Below are 16,723 nucleotides of genomic sequence, written 5' to 3'. Positions count from 1 at the left end.
GCAGTATTAGAATATGCTCTATCTTTATATTCTCCTTAAAGCAGCAGTTTGGGGAATTAGAGTTACCGATAAGATAGAGAATTAGAAAGTTCCTACAAACATATTGAATTCTTATTTTATGAGTAAAGCTTTTGAAGTCTTTTATTTCAGTATGTATCAGTGGTTGGATGAGATAAGGACTGTTCTGAATCTGCTGTAAGTAATTGAAAGAAAAACGAATGGAAGAATATACAATGAATGACAGACTGCAAAGGAAAAAAAAAAAAAAGAAACATCTGTGCAGCTTCATGAAGTTGTAAACATTACTAACATCTTACTGGTTGTAGTGCTGTTTGTAGTGCTGTTTGTATAGAATTAAAGAATAAACTCGTCCCAAGATAATTAAGCAATATTAGATATACTATAGCAAATACGTATTTTGAAAAATAGTTGAATACCTTCCTTTTACACTTGAACTTGATTCTCAAATATACAAAATGAACTGAGTGTCTTTACTCAGCATTTGATAAAGCCACTGTCATGTACCTCTAATTGAAGTATATTTATTATACTCCATAACTGGAAAAAGTGTATAAGAGATAGGTCACAATTAACTCAATATTGCCTTTTAAAATTTTATAGCATACTTTGCCTTACATTCTAAGTGACTTTTTTGATGGTGATTAACTTTTGTTTTTTAGGGATAAATGATTAAAGCATTAAAATTCTTTATACATGCTTATATTGCTGTACCTTACATAGAAGATACATTAAAATGATAGTTGTGTTTTTTTCATAGTCATAAATTGATATCCACTAACTGAGGATTGATGAATATATATTGTGTAAAGCAACTCAAAAACAAGAAAACAGACTTTCCTGAAATATAATGTGAGCATTTTTAAGTTTTAAGAAAGCATTTTTGTTTTTACTTTAAGTGGAGAGTGCGCAAAGAAGCCATGATGGGACTTGCCCAAATTTATAAGAAGTATGCTTTACAATCAGCAGCTGGAAAAGATGCTGCAAAACAGATTTCGTGGATCAAAGACAAATTGCTACATATATATTATCAAAATAGTATTGATGATCGGTAAGTTAAGGACACCATATGTAAAATATATGGCGCATTTGGTGTATTCAGCTGTTGTTGATCTGTTGTTTTAGGTAAACTGTTTTCTTTATAACTTTAAAGTCTCTCAGTTTTTACTGCAAGGTAAAGGTAGTGACTGACTAGTTTTCTTCCCACCAAAGCCATAAATGAAGCAGTAATGTACATACAACTTTAGGAAAGGATATAGCTTAAATGTTTGTTTTTGTATACTATTTTTAAACAGAGCAGTACTTAAGAGTAGAAATGTGTGTAATAATTTAAATTTTATTTCATAGGTTATTTTTCAAATAAAATGTTTTCAAATAAATGAAACCTTTTGGATTATAGACATTTTAAATAAACAGTTTCTACTGAAGGATAAAGACAGTTTATAATTTTATTTGAAACATATTATATGAATATAATCTTTGTATTTTTCTATTATAGTATAAAGTTAGATCTTGTATGGATCCTGACCACTTAGTAGTTAATAGATCTGTGAATCCTGCTTGCAGTCTGAATTTATTTCACTTGATTGAATTTATTTTATTTTATTTTATTTTTTTATTATTTTAATTCTTTTTTTAATTTTAATTTTTTAAATTATGTTAGTCACCATACAGTACATCCCTCGTTTCTGATGTAAAGTTCGATGATTCATTAGTTGCGTTTAACACCCAGTGCACCATGCAATACGTGCCCTCCTTACTACCCATCACCAGTCTATCCCATTCCCCCACCTCCCTCCCCTCTGAAGCCCTCAGTTTGTTTCTCAGAGTCCATAGTCTCGATTGAATTTATTTTAAATTCTTAGATCCAAATGGTCTTGCCCATAATAGATGAGAGTGAGAAAATTAAGAACCAGTTGGCCACCTTACAATTTTAAGACTTATAGGAACTAGAAACTGGGTATCTTAGGTTAACATTATCTAAAAAACTTCAGAGTTATTATTTTTATAAAATTGACATTTTTAGACTTTTTGAGTGTGCAGCATCTTTGCATGGAGATTTGCATTATTATTTGCTAGTACTTTCTTTTTTTTTTAACTTTTAACCAGGTCTTTTCATGGTGCTTACTCCAAAAATTCAGAAGAATCTTAAAAATGTCTTTATAATTTTAATTTAGAGATGCTTAGAATTTGTCATTTGGAAGGACCTGGTTTTTTAACACTTTATTATTCAGATAAGGAAACTGAACCCCCATATACACTCACGGTCATGCAGAGGTAGTTATCTTAGCTGGGTATAGGGCTATTGCCAGTACATACAGCTAAATCTTTTTTTCAGCCCCTCTTATAGAAGGAAATCATTGATTTGGAAATCTCATTTCCAATCGGAAAGCAGAAACTTCTTTTGTATATATTCTTTGTGTGTTTTGGAATTATATATACAAATTTAATACATAAGAAAAATCATTATAGTACCTTCTCTGTGTTTTTGTAGATTGCTTGTTGAACGCATCTTTGCCCAGTACATGGTTCCCCACAATTTGGAAACTACAGAACGGATGAAGTGCTTATATTACTTGTATGCCACATTGGATTTAAATGCTGTGAAGTATGTTTCAAATGTCAAATTTTGTTCTTTTCATCTTTTTCAGTGTATTGGATTTTATGGGGGAAAAAACCACAACTGTATTTTTAAATGTTAACAATTTATATAATACAAACATTGTTTAAATGGTCAGACACAATAAAATACTTGGCTGTTTTTTCAAAGGTACTGCTATCGACATGAGATTAACGAGGATTTTTGTAAGCAATTAAAAAATAGAGCTCATTGACATGGACTCTTTCAGGATTTGATTTTTTCCCCCATTCATATTGTTGTTTCAAGAAGTATTGATGTATCTTTTTGTTTTTTTCCTTAAGGCGTTAAGAAGGTCCATACTGAGAAAATCCTACCACCTTATTTTGACCTCATACTCATTTGAATTTTGCTGTAGGGCAGTAGGGTACATATTTATAGCCTCAACATAATGTTATAATTTGGCATACGGGTAAGCACTAATATATTTTAATGACCATTTTTCATTCGGAAAATACTTTTGAGTGCCTTTATACGGAATTGGCATTTTGGACATGGAAGAGACATTACTAATTGAATCATACTGATGGTTAGGAGATTGAAACCTAGAGATTGATTTGCTCTAGGTTTTAGAAATGTAGATCCTTTGCATTCCAGCAAATGTAGTTACAAGTGGGGGTTTAAATGTTCAGAAGTTGGAATTCTAAGGAACTGCATATAATTTTCATTGCTACCTCTGCTTAATGGGACTTTTGACTTCTTCCATGAAAATTATTTATGTGCCAATTATAACTTCCATAAAAACATTGAAGAAAAGGTTGTAGAGGTGAGAAATGTAAATTTCTTATTTGCTATATTTCAGGCAGAGGAGTATGTATTATCAGTGGCTGCTTTTGTGCTTTAACAGCAGAATTGAGTAGTTTCAACAGAGACTGTATTGTATGGTCCACAAAGCTTAAAATATTTATTATTATTTATTTATTATTATCTGGCCTTTTATAGACAAGCTTGCCAACCCCTTGTGTAAGGGGTATTTCCTGATTTTCACATGAGGAACTGAATTCCAGAGGTCAGTTAACTTGCACAAAATCACATAGTAGTAAGAGACAAAGTCAGGATTTGAACTCTACCTGGTTCCAAAGTTTATTCTTTTTCTACTGCACACAGTAAAATATGTTACTACTATATTTAATTGATTTTAAAACATAAAATTGTCATATGCTAACAGCTCTAGAATTAGAGTGCATCCCTATCTTCATGGTGCAGTTGATGGCTTCTTAGAATGAATGAGAATAGGATTGATCGATCTATCCATCTCCCTGTTTGGGACAACCTATGTGAAATCATAGTCTAGGCTTCTTGACTCAGCTCACCTGTCATTCATGAGTAAAAATGAAAGACACTGTTACGCAAAAAATGAGTTCACCACTCATATATCCTACTTCAGAAAATTATTAAAGAATAATAATTTTTTTTGGTAAAAAAGGAAATTCAGAAGGAAGGAATAGGATGTAAGAAGTGACAAAATTTTCAAACACTTTTGCAGATCTAAATAATACCTATAAAAACAACAACAACAACAACAATAATAATAATGATAACAACAAAGTTTTCTTTACAAGGGAGGGAGGTGTAGATTAAAAAGTAGGTTAGCATCTAGGCTGTTACTTAGCCAGCACACACTTCTTGGAACAGTATGTGAGAGCTCTTGAGAGTCCCTGGAATCCTTTCCCCACCCCACTTTCCCCTGTGCCTGAGCACAGCAGGACCTTCAGGCCCTTGTTCTACTGCCACCTGTTCTGCCTGATTGGTGCTGTGCCTTTGTGGAAAATTTTGAATACTAGGTGGACCCTATCAGATAACAGCATGTAAGATGGTAGCTAAACTGTTCCGTGGTTCTTTCGTCATAGAAGAGTGAGTGAAGACAGACATGTTAATTAGTTGGGCTGTAAATTAAGTGTGCGAATTAAAAATTTGTGTTGCTCTAGAAGAATAGAATTAGAATGTTGGCTTCCAAACCCATAGGAGCAAAAAAGAATTAAAAAAGAATTAATGAAAACTTTAATATAAGAAATGGAAAAGAAACATAATTGCAAATTGTAAATGTTATTTATTTATTTATTTTTAAGATTTTATTTATTTATGTGACAGAGAGACAGCCAGCGAGAGAGGGAACACAGCAGGGGAGTGGGAGAGGAAGAAGCAGGCTCCCAGCGGAGGAGCCCAATGTGGGACTCGATTCCGGAACGCCGGGATCACGCCCTGAGCCGAAGGCAGACGCTTAACGACTGCACTACCCAGGCGCCTCTGTAAATGTTATTTATAACTAAATAACAGTTATAAAACTATCTGTGTATCTGTATATATCTATCAGGGGGTGCTTGGGTGGCTCAGTCAGTTAAGCGTCCAACCCTTGATTTCGGCTCAGGTCATGATCTCAGGGTCGTGAGATCAGTCCCTGCAACTGCTTCCCCCGCCCAGCACTCTTGCTTGCTTGTACACTCTCTCTGTGTCTCTCAAATAAATCTTTAAAAAAACCTATTATCAGATATCATCACTTAAATAACAAGTATGTTTGATTGAATTAAAAAGTAAAAATGCTAATCACAAGAGATACATTGAAAAATAATGCCATGGAAAAGTCAAAAGTAAATTTCAGTCTATGGACCAATAGATTCTACAAAAATGGTTGGTAAGTGAATAGATTTTTATCTGTTTTAAGTTAAACACTTAAGGTATTCATAATATTTTTTAAATGATTTTTTAATTTTAATCAGCATTTTGGAATCAACTAACCTACTGTAAATCTAATACTTAACATTTTATTACTCTAATACTTTAACTTTACATTTGTGACTTATTTCTCCAAAAGTCCTTACATTTATTGTTATGAAATATTTAATGCACACAAAGAAATCACATACAAGTTTTGAAGCATACTAGTAAAGTAAATATATCCGTGAATCTACACCCAACTTGTGAACTCTTCTCCCTTTATCCTCCTGTCTTCCACCCAGAGGAAACCATTAGCCTTAATTATGTATTTCCTTTTAAAAAACAGTTTTATCATGGGGCACCTGGGTGGCTCAGTCCGATAAGTGGTCGACTCTTGATTTCAGCTCAGGTCATGATCTCAGGGTCCTGGGATCAAGCCGCATGCTGGGCTCCACACTCAGCATGGAGTCTGCTTTTCTCCCTCTGCCCACCCTCTGCTGTTTCTCTCTCTAAAATCAATCAATCTTTAAAAAAATAGCTTTGTCCAAAAAATAAAAAATAAATAAAAAATAGTTTTATCATACATATGTATATATCCCTCAATAGCATTTATTTTTGGTTATTTTTTAACTTTATGAAAGGAGAGTAATTGTGGATATAATCTTCTGTGACATTTTCCCCCCATTTTGTTATGTTCCTAAGATTCATCCATAATATATATAGCTTGTTGGTCATTCATTTTCTATGTCTTCCGAAACACTATCAGACATCTTACTTTTTGTGAATGTTTTGGGTCTTAAATTTTGTCTCTTTTTTTTCCTGAATAGTAATAATCTTGGTGTTTTCAATAATGTTTCTAATCTTATTACAGTCCTCACCACTCTGTATTGTAACATCTGTCCTACTTTATTCATTTACATTACCATTCTAGCCCAGAAGTCATGTGAATTCATAATCTCTAATTAGTTTGAAAGGCACTTAAAAATAACTGCTTGGCAGGCAGGTTCATCGTGAGAACTTGTTTGATAAGATCTTTCTTATTTGTTGAAAGAATCATGTATTTTATTCTGTGACCATCTTCTTTTGGGGAAGACAGAATACTTCCCATATTTAAAATTTTTAATGTGTATCAGTTTTGGGTAAGCCCCTAAGTTAACTAAATATCTTTTTAAAAAAAGATACATTTGAGAGAGAGAAAGTGTGCACATGCACGCATACCTGCACCAGGCGAGGGGCAGAGGGAGAGAATCTTCAAGCAGATTCCCCACAGAGTGGGGAGCCTCACGCATGGGGCTTGATCCCACGACCTGAGATCATGACCCAAGCCCAAACCAAGAGTTGGACGCTTAGCTGACTGAGCTACCGAGGTGTCCCACTAAATACCTTGATTAACAAGAAAGAACAGAGGTAGGCTTGAGTACTCTCCGATCATGGTGTGTATTGCTACCTCCCCCAAGCTTCCTAGAACAACTGTTAATGACGAGAGTTAGTGGTAGTTTCAGGTGTCATGGTTGTGATGTCTTTCATTAGGCGGGCTCTCATCTAGACCGTTTTTGTACTCCCGAGTCTGGTGGGTAGTTTTGCCCACTGGGAGCGGAATGTTGGAGGAGGTTCTCTTCAACATTTCTACAGGTTTCTGACAGCCACCCATTGGTAGCTGTCTTTTTCTTTGAGTTAGTTCAAAGCCCTAGAGAGAAGACTAGACAGGTAACAACTGTAAGAGTACCCATTCCCTAATCAAATTTTTCATGTTTATTTAGTGACAGAGCTGGAATTCAGGCTCATAATTAAATTATATTTGTCTTCCTGTTGTAGTAATATTCTTTCTACTTTTCTTTTTAAGGATTATTTAGGAAGGTAAACACAAGGATAAATTGTCTTTGCTGTTTAAGATAATTTTATTAAAGTACTTGGGAAGATGATTTCCCTAAAAATATATTACAATACAAAATCTTAGTCAGTGATGGTCACTTTTTGATTTACACTTTAGCCATACTAGTTTATAATGGAGCTTTGGAATTGCTTGAGATTGCATCTTTAAATTAATAAATAGCTATTAGAATTATAATAATTTCTGCTTTATCTTAAGTGAAGGCAAGTTTCAAAATCCAGGCCTGTCAGAAGTTGTAAGTAATGATGAAGTGTTAAGAAGCAAGAGACAATTCATTGACTTTGGAGTTCAGGACTAATTTCACAGATGACTACTCTGTTTCTTTGAAAACTATTTTAATTACCTAACAGTTATTAGATTTTTACAGTGCTCTGTATACTGGTCATTTTTCTTTTAATGTCTGCATTCTTAAAGTGTGCCAATTAAACTTTTAATGGAAGTTTAATAACTTGGAAACAGTGTAGTTATTTTAAATTTAACTTCTAAGATAAAATGCTGTTGCTTTGCCAGTACCATTTTGAGATGAGTACTGTAAAGGAATTTAAGTGTCCAAACTTAAACTGTTTTATTTCCATAAAAGTATCCAAAGGTATTCTTAAAACAGAGTGTTAAGGAGGAGAATGAAAAATTTTTAACAATTGTCTGGTCTGTGGGAAAAAAAAGTGATTTTATATGCTTTTGTACTATATTACTGTTTTATGGCAATGCTTAATATGTGTGATAGTGGAGGTTAATGGAAGTGTAGGTAATTGAAAACAAAATAGTAAAAAGTATTTGGTTTTGGAAAATTTCCTTTTCAAATATTAAAATATGTGTGGTTCTGAATTCTGTAACTTAATATTTCAGTAACATTAACTGCTGTCATGATTTATGCATGTTTTCTTGAGTATGTGTATAACTTCTTTTCAGATTTAAATTTCTGTCTGAAAACAAAAGAATTAAGAGGACATCAAAAATTTTGCCATAAAAAATAATATTCACTTACATATAATATGTAAACACATATATTTTTATAACCTAATATATATAGGATATAAACATAAGTTTATATATTTTATATGGAATATATAGAATATATGTTATAGTTATATATTATAGGTAATAAATAATAAATGTTTTATATAATTTGTATAATTTATATAATACATTAGTTACTGTGTAACAGCTGTACTTAAGACTGTAGACCTCAATGAGTCCTTAAAAATCTAAATACATAGGGGCACCTGGGTGACTCAGTTGGGTGGGGTTCTGACTCTTGGTTTTGGCTCAGGTCATGATCTTAGGGTTGTGAGATCAAGCTCCCTGTTGGGCTCTGCAGTCGGTGGGGAGTCTCCTTGAGATTCTCTCTCTCCTTCCGCCACTCATGTGTGCACTCCCTTTCTCTCTCTCTCTCTTTCTCTAAAATAAATAATCTTAAAAAAAAATCTAAACACATAAATTCTACCTCTAAATAGTGAGAATTTGAGGATTAAATAAAACAAGTGAGAGCTTATTTTTTATTTATATCAGTTTGGTTTGTACATCTTAATCTTATAATGACTAACTCTGTATACTTATCTCTAAGTACATAATATACATTTTTATAATATACATAAACATGTAATATATATTACATAAAGTCACATTAAAAATATTTCTGTTTTTGGAAAAAGTATCCCCCATTCTCTCAGCGCTAACTCTTTTCTGTTTGTGTCTTTGATTCCTTTTTATCCTGCCTAACCTTACTCCATCAAATTTTCCTTTATTTATCAAGTTTATAATCTCTGTAGGTAATTCCTATATCCTTGGTTACACACATGTTGCAGTTAATGATAGCCGTTCCCTATTTTTATACAAAGCAAAAAACAACCACTTCCTTTCTTTCAATACAGATATCCCTTCACATGTTCATACCTCTTACATTCGTCTTTTCCCTTTTGCTCCATACGTCATCAGTTGCTTAGTTCTGTGAAGTTTACCTCATCTCCGTCATCTCTTTTATTAATTTGAACTTAAAAAAAAAGGCATATTTGGAATATTCTGGAAGGATTTTAATTGTTTTGTTATTTAAATTTATGTGTTCGTGTTTTGCAGAGCATTGAACGAAATGTGGAAATGTCAAAATCTGCTCCGACATCAAGTAAAGGATTTGCTTGACTTAATTAAGCAACCCAAAGTAAGTTACATTTAGTGAAAAGTTTTCCTTTGATGATAAGTTTTGTAAAACGCATGAATTTTAGTTACTCCTTACCATTGCTGCAATGTTGTTGAGCAACTGTTTCTGTGTGGAACTGTTCTACTTGAGAAGCTATGATCTCTAATTTAGAACAATGAAATTTTTAAGAAACTTATTGCATAGAAAGATTGAAAGTTTAAATTTACTATATCAGTAAAAGGTGATACCCAACAGGAAAGAGAATGTATTTCTTTGTACTCAGAACTAAAGTTTTTTTGTAGGTTTAAAAAAACCAGAAAATGATTCAGTATCTTTGAAAGCACAGAAAATAGAGTAAAATTGCAGTCTATCTTGCCACACTAAAATGCTCCCATTGTATAGTCTTGTTGTTTAGAAAATTTTAATGCCGTGTAGTTTTAATTACATATCTTTATATTTTTGCTTACAATTAATATTACAGTAATCTTAATGTACTTAGTTTTCATAATTATAAGTTAATGGTGGTATTCATCCAGTTGATGTATCATATTTTATTTTTTCGACTTTTAGAATGATTCTGGGTGTTCTTTTTTCTTAGAATGTTGAGAATGTTGTATATAGGCCTATAAAAGTTATGATTCATCAAAAAAGCAGTATGTATGGTCATTTTAAATTGCATCCAAGGAAATGTATAACACACAAAAATAACAATATACTGTTAATTTTAATTTTTTTCATTTTTAGTGGAACCCTCCACCCCCCTCCCAACAAAACATATACTGCCTGGTCATAGAACAGAGGTCGATAGAGAGGAGTTCATGTAAGGGGAGGCTAACAATAACCTCTTTGTTTATGGTTTATTGAAACCTGTGATTATTAAGTATATTGAACCTGCTAGAATAAGTTTTTCTTACAATAGATGACTTAAAACTAATTTTAGTGATTCTTCTGCTTCAATACTTTCTTTGCCAAGGAACAAAATTGGAAAACTCCATTTAACTTAGTGTGCTTCAGCCAGTAAACATGTATTTCAGTCAATGTTCTTTTTTTTTTTTTTTTTTTAAAGATTTTATTTATTTATTCGACAGAGATAGAGACAGCCAGCGAGAGAGGGAACACAAGCAGGGGGAGTGGGAGAGAAAGAAGCAGGCTCATAGCGGAGGAGCCTGATGTGGGGCTCGATCCCATAACACCAGGATCACGCCCTGAGCTGAAGGCAGATGCTTAACTGCTGTGCCACCCAGGCGCCCTCAGTCAATGTTCTAATGTAATAAGTTAGTGTTTAGTTAATAAGCTCTGGATAAAGTGCTCCTGTTTGCTATCTAGAGCTGTATTAATTTACTTCCTTTTGGTCAAAGTTGCAAAGGTGTTAATTAAAAATACCAGTTGTTTTTATATGCATGTATATGAAATTATTACGATTTTAGGCATTATTGAAGTCATATAATAGCAGTCAAGTAGTATGTTAAATGTGCAGATCATATGTTGAACAGCATGATGTGTGAGACTAATAAAAAATAACTTTGTTTTTGACTGTCACTATCCCTTTAAAATTTGTTAGAGGGAACTTCTTCCCCTTGCTTGTTGATAACAACTTGGGAGGGTCTCATGACTTCATTCCCATGTGAAATAACAAAATACGGTCTCAATTCAATTAATATCTTCTACTTTGTGGATTTTCCTTTAAATTGTCTTAAGATAATTACTGAATTGTCCAAGTTAAAGAGGGAATTCAAAATAATTACTGAGTTGTCCAAGTTAAAGAGGGAATTCTCATTAATGTGAAGTGAGGTTGAAGAAGAAGCCAAATGGAAGAAGATGGTATCACAAAGTGGAATTCTAGTGAGATGAGAATTAAGTGTCTTATTACTTAATATTCACTTTATACCAAGAATTATAGTACACATTATAGAGTTAACGGTAGAAAAAATGCAGAACTGTGTTTATTTTTTTGGTGTTTATATTTCTTCCTCTTTTACTAGGAAGACTCATACAATTATGAATCAGTGTTTATTTCTTTGCCTTCTTCATTATTCAGTCCGATAAAGATTGTTTTTATTCTTATTTAGTTCAGCACCTTAGCCCTTCTACTTTAACTAAATTCATTTCCTCAGTGTCACTCAAAGTGACATTATTTCCAGTATTGTACTTTTGTTGATGCTGTTTCTTTTTCATGTGTGTCATCATCTTGGCAGCCCAGCAATACATGCTTCCCCCCAAATTAAACAACAGAAATCTTACATGATTCAAATACTTAAAATTCCAAATATTTGGGAATTAACTCATGTATTTTATGTTTTGTCTCTCGCTGCTTCTTAGCAAGCTCCTTTTGAATAGGGATGGTTTATTTGTGTATTTTATTTGTTGCCTTCACTCTAGTGTTTTTCTGGTTCAGTATATATACAGAGTTGCTCAAAGACATCTTTTTAAAAGAAATAACACTAACTTGATGCATTGAATAAGTAGCACTTTTAGAAACATCTTTTGTACATGTGACTTCATGGGGTACAATGTGGTGAACTCATTCATTTACTGAAATAATACTGTGTTGATACAGCAGGTAAGTGGCACTCTTGGAAAAATCTTTTGTACATGTCAATGGCATCTTTTAAATTGTCTTTATCCAGTGTTTTCCCCCATAAGCTTCATGACTATACCTTATAATCCTCAGGCTTAAAAATTTTAGGAACACCTTAAGTCATTCAGAATTATATACTTGTCAACTTTTTGTTTGAGATAAGCTTAAAACTTGAAAACCAGGTTATTTTGTTCCTTTTTGTACACTCAGTTGCCCTGTTCTTTCATTGCTAAAGAAAACAAAATATCTCCCTGTTTCAAAAGGTTGGTCTGTAGTAGTCTCCTCTTTTGTTTAGAGGATGACAAAACAGGGTGAGGGGGAAGAGAGGACGACAGCAGAACATTCACCTTTCATTCACTTTATGGAATTTAAACGTAGCTAAAGAAGGAGCTCACAGTTGTGGTCAGGCGTGGGCCTGAAGCATTAGTAGGTTATGCTTATCTAATTTTCTGAAGAGTGTAATGAAGATTATTGTTAGGAAATGTTAATTTTGCTTTTTGTGTGTGTGATTTGCAGACAGATGCCAGTGTCAAGGCCATATTTTCAAAAGTGATGGTTATTACAAGTAAGTTATTTCAAATATTACATGTAAAATTTAAGGTTTAATTGAAGTATCTCTTTTTGATAATTTAAAGTGTTTCATGGGGTTTCATTTTAGGCTATGATAATATAGGAAAAGAGTATAAAGGGTTTTTGACTGATTTTTTTTTCAACAGGCAACTCAACTTCAACTTTTTTTTTAAATTTTTATTTACTTTGCTACACAGAATTTTTCTTTTTCTGTTTTGTGTTGGTATGAGCAAGAATTAGAGAAAGGATTTGTTACATAAATTCATTTTTGGGAATTCATTCAAATTATTGCATAAGCTTACTGCGAAAACCGAATCGGTGCTTTGGTGTTTTTGCTCTAATGTGAATCTGTTTGAAGCTAATTTCGTTCTAAGCCAAAATTTAGAGTAAAGTGTATACCTAATAATTACAAAAGAGCTTCTTTGAAAAAAAAACAACTAATTTGCTTTTTTGCTTTTAGTGATTTCAAATAAAATTTTAATTGCATCTAACAGTAAATACAAAAGGATTCTGTAGCACATCTCTTTGGTTCAGTCCAGGGAATAGGTAAAGTAGCTGTTTTTGTAGGGCATTTGCTTTTCCTCCTGCTTCAGAGATCACTGTGTATAGTGTAGCACATGGACAGAGGTCATATCAGGAACACCTGGAGGAACATTTCTGCTGAGCTTCTACTTGGGAACAGTGAAGAGATCTATCTTAGATGGATTTCTGAGATGTTAACAAATATTCCAAGATGTGTATGGAAGTAATGCTCTGATGCTGAAGAGAACAGTAACCTAATTAACTGAGTTTTAGACTAAGTGATAGGAGTTTTAGCATGAATAAGGCTTTAAGACCAAAATATCTTTTAGTCTTGGACAGTTAAACATAAATTAGTTTTCAGTTTCTTTAGATAACTTAAAGCAAGTGCTTTCAGTCTCTCTCCTTTTTGTTTGGCTGTGGATACTCTTCTTAAAGGATATCATCCCCTATATTTTTTCTGTTTTTTACCCAAATTCTGTTCTGAGGAATGCTAGTATCCTGTAGGTGTTAGTAGTATTGTTAGAAAAAAGGGTTTCATGGTCAAGTACGTTTGTAGGATGCTGAATTAAAGGGTTTTTTGTTTGTTTCCTCCCTCCCTTCTCCCTCTGTTTTCCTCCCACCCCCCCCCCCCAATCTGTTTGTTTCTTGAATGGTAGACCTTATTGTAGCCTTTAGTATGATGCCTGTACATTATGGAGGGGCAGTAAAGTATGTCACATCTTCCAAAATTATTTGGAAGACAGTATGGTAGCTTTTTTTAATTATAGAAACATGAAAAGATCATACAGTCAAGATTTATAATAGGGACACTTTGTTCTTATTGTCCTCCGTGATCTAGCTAAGACTTAAAATGGAATTTCAAAGTTGTATATGAACTTGAAGACTGCACTTACTGCATTTGTATTTTAGGATTTAGTTTAATTTCTACAACTTTTATTGTAGTCCATAGTTCTATATTATAAATTCTGTTACTAGAAGTATCTTAGTCTGGTCTTCTATAACAGTTGTGAGTAGCACCCCCCCCCCCCCCCCCCGCCCAAGACACTGGGATCAGCATGTTAACTAGCTTTCATGAATGTTTTGATACATCAGTATATTAGGAGAGTGGTATAAAAATCCTCTTTGATTCTACGAGGATTTATCCTTTCTCATGCAATAATGACATATCCAACAGTAGCACCTGAAACATTTTGATCAGCATGTGTTATTGACTGATAGCATGTGTATGTGAATTATCTCTGGATGGTTTAACAGATTAATGCAATACAGGATAGTTTCTTAAAGGTAGAACTTACTGATCTCTTGTTGTGAGTTACAAGAGAATAATGTACACAACAAGCTCAAGGAGACAGTAATAAATTGGTATCATTCAGGTTGACATTTAGTGCCCTTAAATATTATAAGGGGTTATTTAGAAATAGCCAGTTCGATCTTTCCCTACAAAGATGTTCCTTCACAGTGATCTTGTTTCATATTCCTAGAAAACCAAACTGAATTTGTAAATTAGGATTATTAATCAAAGTAATAAAAAATGAGAAATGTTGATCTTTTTATTATTTTGAGAAATTTCTAAAATGGTATTTTTACTGAATTTTAATTTATTTAAGGAAATTTGCCAGATCCTGGTAAAGCTCAGGATTTCATGAAGAAGTTCACACAGGTGTTGGAAGATGATGAGAAAATAAGAAAACAGTTAGAAGTACTTGTTAGTCCAACATGCTCCTGCAAGCAGGCTGAAGGCTGTGTGGTAAGGAGAGACATTTAAAAAGAACTAATGTTTGTGGCACCTGGGGGGCTCAGTTGTTTAGTGTCAGACTCTTGATTTCGGCTCAGGTCATGATCTTAGGGTTGTGAGATTGAGTCCCTCGTTGGGCTCCATCTTGGGTGTGGAGCCTGCTTAAGATTCTCTCTCCCCTTTCTCTCTGTCCCTCCCCCTGATTTGTGCTCGCGTGGGCACATGGGCTCTCTCTCTCTCAAAAAACAAAAAGAGCTAATGTTTGAAGAAGCCCCCAAACCTTTTTGGACCCCTTTTAGAAAATAATTTATATTCATTATGTAAAATTTATATTCATTATGTAAAATATGCTTTATTTTAAATAATACTCATTATGTAAAATTTTGACCCCTTTAATAAAATAATTTATATTCATTTATGTGAAATTTATATTCACTATGTAAAATATCACAAAATGACAGTAAACTATAACCCCTTTATAGAGAAAATGACTCTTAATGTTATAGTATATATCTTCCAAAATAAGATCACATACATACAAGCAATGTACATTTTACTTATTTTTATTAGTCTTTTACAGTATTAATAGCAGTGTAGCATACCATTGAATATATGTGCCATGATTATTGAACAGTCTGCTTGTGTTACACATTTAGATTTTTTCCCAGTTTTAAAGAACACTTTAATATCTTTATAGCCAAATAATTTTTCACAGTCTTGATTATTTCTTTAGGGTAGATTCAATATTGGCTTCTATCATTATTGGAAAGAAGCAAAACTCCAAGAAGAACATAATTATTTTGGTAGGATTTCTATTCTTGGTTGCTAGTCATCTGACCATTTTTTCTTCTTGGGCATATTAGCCATTTATATATTTTTGGTAAATTGTGTGTTTTTAATCTTTGCCTGTTTTTCTGGAATGACATTTGTCTTTATCTTACTGATTTGTTAGTCATGTATGTTAGTTAAGCTGCAAATAATTTTTTCTAATTTTCTCTCATTTGTAGTTTGCCCTTTCATTTTGTTTATGATGTCCTTTACATACCATAGTTTTATTTTTATGTAGCTGAGTCTATCAGCAGACTCTTCAAGGTTTTTGCATTTTATCCCCTGCTTACAAAACACCATTCTATTGCAAGTCAATGAAAATATTTACTCATGTCAATATTTCTCCGTCTGTTGCCCATGCATCTTCCAAGAGGCTTTAAAAAAAAATGATTCTTGGCTCCACCCCAGATTGACTAATCTTTACAATGAGGTCCAGAAATCTGTTGTTTTAACAAGCTTGCCTGATAATTTTGCTCTCTGAACTATGTGTCTCCACTGAACTGGGTTTTATTCTTTTGTATTTGTTTTTATCTTTTTGGAATGTTTGTGGCATAAGGTATAAGATAGGGACCTGTTTTTATTCAAAATGTCTGTTCAATTCTTTCAACTACAATATATTGAATAATCCATCTTTTTTCATATTAGTTGAAATGTTACCTTTCTTACATGCAAAATTTTTAATTTAGTTTGTTTTCTGGGCTCCTTCAATTCCTATTGATTTGTTTATTCCAACACCAGTATTACATGGTTTTAATTATTTTAGGTTCTTAACATTTTAATGTGATGTAATTTTTTAAACATATTTTTGTAATATTTAAAAAAATCTGCCTTACAGCGTGAAATAACTAAGAAGTTGGGCAACCCCAAACAGCCTACAAATCCTTTCCTGGAGATGATCAAGTTTCTCTTGGAGAGGATAGCACCTGTGCACATAGATACTGAATCTATCAGGTATTTTTATATAAAAATACTAAATTTTCATTACTATTCACTCATGCTTCAGTCAGTTGCTTTTGAGTACCTGCTATACACAAGGCACTTACCTGTACAGATTTTTGTATATGTGTGATGGCTAAATACTCATCTATGTATATCTGTTCATATATATGTATATGTACACACTCATCTGTATATATATCTGTATATTTAATTTT

At 33.0% G+C, this 16,723-nt stretch overlaps 1 protein-coding gene across 6 annotated transcripts in view; it reads left to right on the top strand.

The window, feature by feature from the left end:
- The window catches only part of PDS5B (PDS5 cohesin associated factor B), a 187,081-nt gene that overhangs the window by 103,099 nt on the left and 67,259 nt on the right, over nt 1-16,723 (top strand). For all 6 annotated transcript variants that reach the window (XM_026493117.4, XM_026493115.4, XM_048215552.2 and 3 more), the window contains exons 12-17: nt 918-1,069; nt 2,513-2,626; nt 9,276-9,357; nt 12,431-12,479; nt 14,614-14,753; nt 16,405-16,520. In XM_026493117.4, the coding sequence (XP_026348902.1) occupies nt 918-1,069; nt 2,513-2,626; nt 9,276-9,357; nt 12,431-12,479; nt 14,614-14,753; nt 16,405-16,520 (653 nt within the window). The remainder of the gene's footprint in view (nt 1-917; nt 1,070-2,512; nt 2,627-9,275; nt 9,358-12,430; nt 12,480-14,613; nt 14,754-16,404; nt 16,521-16,723) is intronic.

The sequence above is a fragment of the Ursus arctos genome, unplaced genomic scaffold (genome assembly GCF_023065955.2).
Source record: "Ursus arctos isolate Adak ecotype North America unplaced genomic scaffold, UrsArc2.0 scaffold_10, whole genome shotgun sequence".
NCBI lineage: Eukaryota > Metazoa > Chordata > Mammalia > Carnivora > Ursidae > Ursus > Ursus arctos.
Note: the sequence above shows the minus strand (reverse complement) of the source record. Positions and strands in the feature narration are given on the sequence as shown.